The 9,116-nt window shown below is 45.3% G+C and overlaps 1 protein-coding gene across 2 annotated transcripts; it reads right to left on the bottom strand.

The window, feature by feature from the left end:
• Positions 1–3,543: 3,543 nt before the first annotated feature.
• Cstl1 (cystatin like 1) lies at positions 3,544–8,895 on the bottom strand. 2 transcript variants are annotated; one of them, XM_021156527.2, is made up of 4 exons: positions 8,782–8,802; positions 8,109–8,452; positions 4,412–4,522; positions 3,544–3,846 (listed from the first exon to the last, which is right to left on the bottom strand). In XM_021156527.2, the coding sequence occupies exons 2-4, from the start codon at positions 8,334–8,336 to the stop codon at positions 3,763–3,765; spliced, it is 423 nt and encodes a 140-aa protein (XP_021012186.1). In that variant the 5' UTR covers positions 8,337–8,452; positions 8,782–8,802; the 3' UTR covers positions 3,544–3,762. The 2 variants fall into 2 exon arrangements, with proteins under 2 accessions (XP_021012186.1, XP_021012185.1); XM_021156526.1 differs by lacking the exon at positions 8,782–8,802 and adding an exon at positions 8,836–8,895 and having other exon boundaries at positions 3,732–3,846.
• Between the last annotated feature and the right edge of the window lie 221 nt (positions 8,896–9,116).

Below are 9,116 nucleotides of genomic sequence, written 5' to 3'. Positions count from 1 at the left end.
CTTCTTCTTCTTCTTCTTCTTCTTCTTCTTCTTCTTCTTCTTCTTCTTCTTCTTCTTCTTCTCTTCTCCTCCTCCTCCCCCTTCTTCTTCTTCTCTCTCTCTCTCTCTGTCTGTCTCTCTCTCTCTCTCTCCCTCCCTCCCTTGTGTGTGTGTGTGTGTGTGTTCATGCATATATTCTACAATGTACAATGTCAGCAGGTTCTACTAATGGTATTAAGCCCTGGACTTTCGCTGAAATGTATGTTAATTTTAAATAATCTTTACTTATATGTCTATATGTCCCTGTGTTCAGTATGCCTGCCAATGTCCATGGAGGCTAGAAGAGGGTGTTGGATGTCCTGGAGCAGGAGAGTGATAGTTGTGAGTTTGGAGTTGAGCTCTGGTCCTCTGGAAGAGCACACAAGCATTCACACTCACACTTTACATGCACACATGCACACAACACAACAAATAAAATTTAAAAAGATAGTGTCAATATGAAATCACATAAAGTAAAAAACAGAAACTGAACGTAAGTCCACCATGTAAACATAAGAACGGAGCATCTGAACACAGCTCAAAGCAATACCATAGTTTATTTCCTTAATATTTATTTAGTCATTAATTTTGAGACACTATATTGCTCTATAGCTCAGAGTGGCCTCTCTAACTCACAGTAACTCTCCAACTCACCCTCCTGCATGCTGAGTGTAAGCCTGAACCACCACGCCCGTGTCTGAAGTAAGCAACAATGGAAAGGCAGAGAAAGTTGGCAAAAGTGAAAACAAGTTCAAAAGTAGCTTGTGCTGTGTAAATGCAACCCCCATGGCCTCAGTCAATACCAGAGACACATGTGCATGTCCACCTTTGACATAGGTTCACACATGCTTATTGTTAAAAGGTATTATTAGACACTGAAACTAGATAGGTATGGTGGTACGTGCCGGTAATCCCAGGAGTCAGGAATACTGGGCCAGGAGGATCTCAAATTCAAAACCAACTTGAACTACCTAGCTAGACACTACCTAAAGAAAAAAAAAACATTAAAATATCCTGAAAACCACTCACAGGTCCATTATTAAAGAATGAACAGGAATGGTGTGTTTAGAGACTGAAGAGATGACTCGGTGGGTTCAGGGAGAAAGCGGAGGGCAATGTGGGTCTTCAGAGGCCCATTGGGTATTGGATTTGCATGCCAGGGTACATTGGGCTCTCTGTACAAATGTATCAACTTCCACTCTTTCCCTGTGTCCTTTTCTCCTCCAGGCATCTTGGTTCACATGAGGCTCTTGCTTAGGGATCTATATTCTTCTCTCCTAAGTTTCTCTAGTTGCCCTCTGATTGAGACAGGGCAGACTCAGGGAGTCACATGGTACACTCAATATGCTCTCAGCTCAAATTGAGAGCCCTCGGCTCTCATTCTGTGTCCTCTCTGCTGAGCTATGAGTCATGGGAAGTAGCTATAGGGAAGTGAGAATATAAACTCACTGAACCATGCCTGCAATCTGGAGTCCTAGAGGGTAACTGTCTGCACAATGATGGTAAACCTACCAAAGGGCCTCCGTGTGTCCACACTACAAACACAAATGAGGCCTGTGTCTGGCACCTCTCTCCTCCTAGAGTCTGGAATTTGACACAGGCCTATGAGACCAGCCCCAAACAACATGAGCGCTGAGTCTCCAACATTGGTCCCTGTCAGACAGTTTGTCACAAATGCCTTCATAGCTTGTTGCTGGGGATTAAGTGCACCCTGTGGCTGCAATCACAAGGACTCAGAGTTTCTATCTTCCCCTGGGACACTAACCTATATCTCTTTGTAGTGGTTTGAATGAAAATAGTCCCCTAGAGGCTCATAGGGAGTGGCACTATTAGGAGGGGTGGCTTGTTGGAGTAGGAGTGGCCTTGTTGGAGGGGGTGTGTCTCTGGGGGTGTGCTCTGAGGTTTCAAATCCTCAAGCTAGGCCTTGCTGCCTGAGGATCTGGATATAGAAATCTAAACTACTTCTCTAGCACCGTGTCTGCCTGCATGTCACCATGCTTCCCGATATGACAATTGTCCTGACACAGTCAAAAGAATGACGCATGGTGAACAAGGCCTTGGGGAGCTCTTGAGAGAAGCTCCAGGAGAAAAGACAGAGGGCCTCTTACATTTCGTTCCTTGAATTATTCTTGAATGTGATTCTATGCCTCCTGCAACAAACATTTGCATTCCATTTATAAGACATGCTTATCCCTGTTGAATGTTGGAACACAGCTATAGAACCCAATCAGGTGAAAGGGTATGGTGAGTTCTGTTCTCAGTGTGACCTGAATCTGGAAATGGCCTCTGTCTTAGTCAGGGTTTCTATTCCTGCACAAACATCATGACCAAGAAGCAAGTTGGGGAAGAAAGGGTTTATTCGGCTTACACTTCCATGCTGCTGTTCATCACCAAGGAAGTCAGGACTGGAACTCAAGCAGGCCAGGGAGCAGGAGCTGATGCAGAGGCCATGGGGGGATATTCTTTACTGGCTCACTTCCCCTGGCTTGCTCAGCCTGCTCTCTTATAGAACCCAAGACTACCAGCCCAGGGATGGTCCCACGCAGAAGGGGCCTTTCCCCCTTGATCACTAATTGAGAAAATGCCTTACAGTTGGATCTCATGGAGGCATTTCCTCAACTGAAGCTCCTTTTTCTGTGATAACTCCAGCTGTGTCAAGTTGACACAAAACTAGCCAGTACAGCCTCCTACATTGCTTTCATGCTTTCTCAGATATAATCTATAGTATATGCCAGGAATTATATTTAAATTGGTCTGTCCTGAGAAAGTTCTGGAAAAGGGCTGCCCTGCTAATATTTAGTATGTGCTTACTGGTGTTTATTTGCATGTTTTTCTGGTTTTTGCTGAACTCAGGCAACCTTCTTTGGATCATTGCTTTCTTTGTTACATCTATGTATAAAAGTACACTAAATCTAGAGTATAATTGACTACAACATTAGACAGTAGTCCACTCCATTCCTTAAGGTCTTCAAATCCCAGTTCCCATAGACAGATCTGCATAGGTCAATGAAAGTAGACAGACAAAAGTATAAACCTCTGAACTGTAAACCAGCCCTAATGAGATGTTTTCCTTTGTAAGAATTGCTGTGGTCATGGTGTCGCTTCACAGCAATAGAAACCATCACTAAGACACTCCTGCTGCTACTGCTGCTGCTGCTGCCGCCGCCGCCGCCTCTGCCGCCGCCTGTTATCCTTTTGCTGTTTTAAGTCATAGCCTTGGTACAATCATTCCAAATCTACACTGGTATTCAGGAGTGTTTGGTCATGGGACTTCAGACATGCTCATCATGACGTGGGTGAGTCACAGTGTTGTATGTACTGGCAGGATATAAAGCTCCCCATCCTGGACCCAGAGAATGCAGAAGCATGGTAGAAAGAACAATGAGACTCCCCAGAAGGATATCAGCCTCCTATTCAAGTACAGCAGTCCCTGGTGACCACTGCATTTCTGTGAGGTATTCGTGAACTGCAAGTGTGGAAGGCACAGGGGTTCATGTGTGGGAATGCTTGTAAAACTTTGTGTGGTGGGGGTTCATGTAAAGTATATGAGGGCAGGTATGTAGTGTGTGTGTATATATAAAGTACAATAAAGGGGCTGTTACTATGCGTGTTGTTGGGTGTCAATGTTGTGAGCTTGTATGTGCTTGTGTGTGTGTAGAAACACCCCAGGGAGGACCCCGGGTCTTCTTACAATTTTACACACCACAGGCATCTGGGTGTCAGCAGAGCTCTTTACATAGACACTCAGCTCTCCTGGCAGGAATTGTTCCAGAGCTGGTAGTAGTTCATCCAGGGTACAGAGTATATCAGTGATTTGCAAATCAGGCTCTGTGGAATAATAATAATAATAATAATAATAATAATAATAATAATAAAACTAATCAGCTTTAGGGAAAATAGCTTTCAAAGAGTGAGACAAAGGCTCCTGCTCCTCAGGCCCTGGGGCACCCAGGAAGGAACTGTCCCTCTGAGACCCAAGGCAGGTGACTCTGCAACCCTGAGCTCCAGGAAGGAGTACAGTTTCCTCCTCTCCCCCCACTCCTGTCCCTACACCCTGGGATAGGAAGAGGCCCTCATTATCTACCATCTGGCCAAAGAAGGACCAGCAACATAGAAAGGGACAATGTGGTACAATGAGAGACAGCAGAACTGAGAAGACTCAGAGGAGGTGATGGGACAGTCCTCGGTAACACAGAGAAAAGGAGCAAGACCATAATAAGAGTCCTAATGAGAAGCAAATAACACTTGCACCCTGGGGCTCTGTGGGGAGAAAGAGATGCACTAAGAAGTGTGAGCTTGTCCTAGGGCTGGGCATTTGGGATTCTCACAGCTTCAGAATATTCACTCCCCATCCTTGGCCTTCAGGCACACTCAGAGAACCCCCAGCACATACCTTTTTCAGCTTGCTGCTTTGCAGGGGGCAGGAGGCTTTCTTTGTCTCATTTTTCTTACATTTGGTCCTGCCAATCTTCACAGTAACCAAATACTCCACCCCTGTGGTCAACTGCAGAGAAGTAATTAGTCACACTTCTCATTTCCACTTTGAGTGTCTAGGGGCTGACCCTCTCCAGAAGGAACCACGTCATGACTGCTGTTTCCTGCAATCATACACCAAAACTCAACTCCTTCCTCCCCTCCCATTGAGTGATTCTGACAACTGGGTTCTCTGGTCAGCCACAACCTTGTGCCCTCAATTTTACTGTGGTAGCCACATATTGCCTCTATTTTGTCGTCCACTCATCCCTATGATAAGACAAGCTGGGTTGCCTGGTAACCACAGACCACCATAGTTCTCATATTGCAGTGAGGTACATGGCCCTATTTCTTCCCAGTCTGTGCAGTTATTCACTCCTTCCTGACTCTCCTTTCCAGTCAATCAGAAAGACGAGGACAATTTAGCAGCACATCTAAATAGGGATCAGAGAGATGGCTCAGCAGTTAAAAGCATGTGCTGCTCTTGCAGAGCACTAAGATTTGGTCCCCAGAACCTGCATGGCAGTTCACAACCATCTGTAACTCCAGCTCCTGGGAATCCAACGCCCTCCACTTATCTCTGCAAGATCTGTGTGGATGTGGTGCACTTCTATGCAAATACTTGAAAACAGAACATTGATAAACATGAAAATATAAGTCTTTAAAAACTTATAGTTTAGGGGTCAAATTGATTCTAGGCATTCACTCCCCATGTATTAGCTCTGAAACCTTGAGAAAATAACCTCACAGCCTCCATTTGCAAGGGACACATAACTATCCAAACTGTTTATGGAGTCTGTGAGCAAAACAGAAGCACTTCCACTAGCATCTAAAAATAAAAAATAAAACAAGCTATTGTGTAGATATTTCCTCCCAATCGAAACGTTCCCTCTGGAGAGTGGAGGCTGGCTGATAAGATTCAGGAATCAAATGAAGCAAGATCTTAAGGTCTCCTACCCAAGGTGATTAAGGAGAGGTTTGGGCTACGTGAACCACCTGTGCCACCTTCAGGGACTTCTGAGATGCCATTATGATCCTAAGTCCTTTCTGGAGTAGGTTTTTTTGGTGATACAGCTGCTATTGAGTCACCCAGGTTCCCTTTAAGTATCCCCCATAAACTCACTGGTAAACTAAGCTAGACTTTCTTGGAATTGTTGCTTTGGTCTGTTGTTGGTGCCCTATCTGTAGTAAGTAGACATTTGTTGGTCAGGTTTCCCCAGAAAAAGCCACACAGGGGTATCCTCAGGACTTTTAAGTTATTAAACGTTTATGCCAAAGTGTGTAGAGCAGCTATGACACCTAGAGAGCCAAGAACAGAAGAATGTCCTGTGCTGAAGACCTTGCTTTCTCTCCCATGAGCTTTCCACCTGATATGATACCCCCTTGTTCCCTACATCTGTTTCCTCCTGGAGCAGTGGACAGTGGGAGATAATGGTGTGCTAACCAGGTAAGGCAGAGAGAACACCAGCCAGGGCCAGCTCTCAGGGGTCCATCTGTCTTCTCTTACTCATGGTCAAACCTAAGGCTGTGAAGACTAAGAAGGGGAAGAGGAGGAAGAGGAGAAGGTGGTGGTGGAAGAGGGGCTGGGAAGTCTTTTGTGGAAAAGAAGGCCTACACATGGAGTAAAACACTAAGGAAATATGGTGGCTATTGACCCAGGTCTGGCACCTCAAAAGAAATGTGTAGATTCTAGAGATCTACATATAGTGGAGAGAAGCTCTTGGGAGCCTCCTGCTTCTTGTGCCCAAATGCCAGTGGTCCAACCTAATGAGATAGTAAGTCTGTCTAGGGGAGATGCAGGCAGAAAATTCACCTTGATCCTGGTTGTATGATCCTCATAGAAAAACCTAAGGCCAGGTCCCAGGGCAATTGCTCTTGGCTGCACTGCTAACACAATCTCAGTCCTAGCCTGGAATTCCCTAGAATGCATGTGCTCCTCTGCTGTCATCAAGGGGTCATTCTACTTATGCACGGGGATGTTGTAGAATTGTGCCAACCACTGTCACACTGCCTGGCCATCGGCAGGCTGTATGTAGAAGAAACCTAAAACATGCATGCACATGAAACTTCTTACTATTAGTCTCCATTGTTCACTTAGAATACAGCCGTATCAGTAAATATTTGACAAGTGCCACTAGGTGGCAGCATTATGCTAAATTGTTGCTGTTCTGACTCATTTTGCTACTGAAGAAGCAGCAGGAAAGATTCTAGATAATGCATAATCACGATCCCACAGCTGGGAACAGCTGAAAGGTGAAACCAGGCCCACCACTTGCCACGCTTGTCTACTACCCCCTCTTTGCAGGATTGAAACGTTCAAAGTCACATCTAGATATTGAGATGTCCGGAAACCTGTGTCCATGATCCTCCCTTTCCAAGTGACAGGCCCATATTGTCCGCTTATCACTTTAAATAACTTCAAGTTTGCATATAAACATTTAAAAAACTATTTTCGACTAGTTAACTGTTAATGGTAGAAGGTTGATTTCACAGGTTATATTGGTATCTCAATTATAGTTTAAGGAAACCTATCAAAGTGAAGACGAAACAGCGCCACCTTGTGGTTATAGTACATGATACCAAGGAATCCCCAGGAATGTCTGTGTTGGGATTAAGGAACTTTGGCTATCAAATTTACATTGCCCACCCGGCCCCATGCCTTCCCCTTCTTGCTGTTAACTCCTGTACCATCTGCTTTCCATTCTCTCTGACTAGTAATCTTTTCTCATAGTGAACGATTTCTTCTCAAACCTGCATAGCTAGGAAGCACAATTGTTTCTGACTGGTTTACACAGTTTACTATCTGACCTTGAGGAAACATTGGCTCAATAGTTTTCAAGCAAATGTTTTCCTCTACCGCCTTTCAACTGATAAGATTCACAAGAATGTTGTGTGTAAAACAAAAGAGAAGGCATAATGACACGCACATGTGATCCTAGCGCTCACATGGCAGGAGGGAGGGACTCTGCCTAAAAACAGGTAGAACTAATCTGGCTGCATTCCCTGACCCCATTGCTCTCACCAAAGACTTGTTGCTCTAAATGTCTCAAACACAAAATTCAATCCTGATTTACAGTCCTGGACACTGAAGAAATAAAAATACTGTTGGAAGTAAGGAATCTACAGAGCCTGCTTATGGTTTTTCCAGATATCATTAAAAAAAAAAAAAAAAAAAAAAAAAAAAGACATCCCCATGCTGCCCTCTGGTAGGCAGAACAAAATGCAATTTCTCCCATAGAACAATGCAGAGTAGCTACAGGTCAGCTTTTGGCCAAGGAAAAGGGAGTAAGGATTCGTTTCCAGCCTGAGGCCAGACTAGGTCCCGACCTGGCTGTGATGACCAATGATCTGCTTAACTCACAGATACCGTGTGCACCCATTGCATCCCGACCTGGCTGTGATGACCAGTGAGCTGCTTACTCACAGATATCGTGTGCACCCATTGCATCCCGACCTGGCTGTGATGACCAGTGAGCTGCTTAACTCACAGATACCGTGTGCACCCATTGCCCACGAAGCTACCTGAGGAGTCTCCAGGACTTGGTTCTAGAAAATCCCCATATGCCTCAAGAAACAGGAGGGGGCTTGTGTTGATGTCCCGGCAACAAAGCACAAACCTGCATCTGACCTTGGATTAGCTTCTGAACTTGATACAAGTAGGTGTCGTTGCTTGCGTTGTTGTAAGAGTGGATGAAGAAATGGAGTGTCGAGTTGATGTTTTTCTTGCTCGTGGCCTTCTCCTTGAAACCCCCCCACCTCTGGATGTGATTCACCTTAGCCATGACGACCACAGTCACCAGCAACAGAAGCAAGGGGATCCTCAAGCCTCTGGCCTTCATCTCCATGGCTTTGGAAGGCACTTAGCTGCAGTGCTGCCAGCTTTCGAGTGCAGCAACAGTTCTCTCCGCCTTCCACGGCAGTCTTGCCGGCATTGGCTTCCTGGGAGACAGCTGCACGGACCCTAAAGCAGAGATCAAGACACTGAGTTCACTCTTCCAAAGTGCTAAGGGCCAAGAGCAGTGCTCCTGCCGCTAGCAATGGCCATTCTGTTCTTTAGCAATCCAGGTTAAGAGGTTGTCTCTGCACACATGTCAAGCCATGAGAGCATCTCTAGCCTTGCCTGTACATGTAGTGTGATCCCAAAAACAGACTTCAGAGCCACACAATAAAGACTTGCTATAGCAGAGGGCACTGTGTATGGAAATAGATGAAAGTTTATGGACTAAGTCGTATTTGAACTGAGACAAAGGAATCGACCACATGGAACCTGGCATAGTATATTCCACCCACCTTACCAAGTCACCAGCATCCCCTGTGCTTCCTCAGTCAGTTCCCCTTACTCACCTGCCTCCTACCTGCCACAGATTTCTCTCTGCTGTTTCCCACTGTGCTGGCAGGTTCCTAGGCTATCCCTTGTAATCCTGTTATGACCCAGCAGAGCTTTGTGAGGTAACCCCAAGCTCCCCATGTGAAATCAGCCAGGAGTCTTACTCAGAAATTATCGCTGCAGGGTGTAACCTATATGTTAAGAACTCATTACAGTACCCTATTTTTTTTTTGCCCCCAGCAAAAGAATAACAGTAAGAGAATCAACAAAGTCTTGGACTAGAGAGATGGCTCAGTGT

Source organism: Mus caroli, chromosome 2 (genome assembly GCF_900094665.2).
Source record: "Mus caroli chromosome 2, CAROLI_EIJ_v1.1, whole genome shotgun sequence".
Classification (NCBI taxonomy): Eukaryota; Metazoa; Chordata; class Mammalia; order Rodentia; family Muridae; genus Mus; species Mus caroli.
This window is presented reverse-complemented; position numbering and strand designations above follow the sequence as displayed.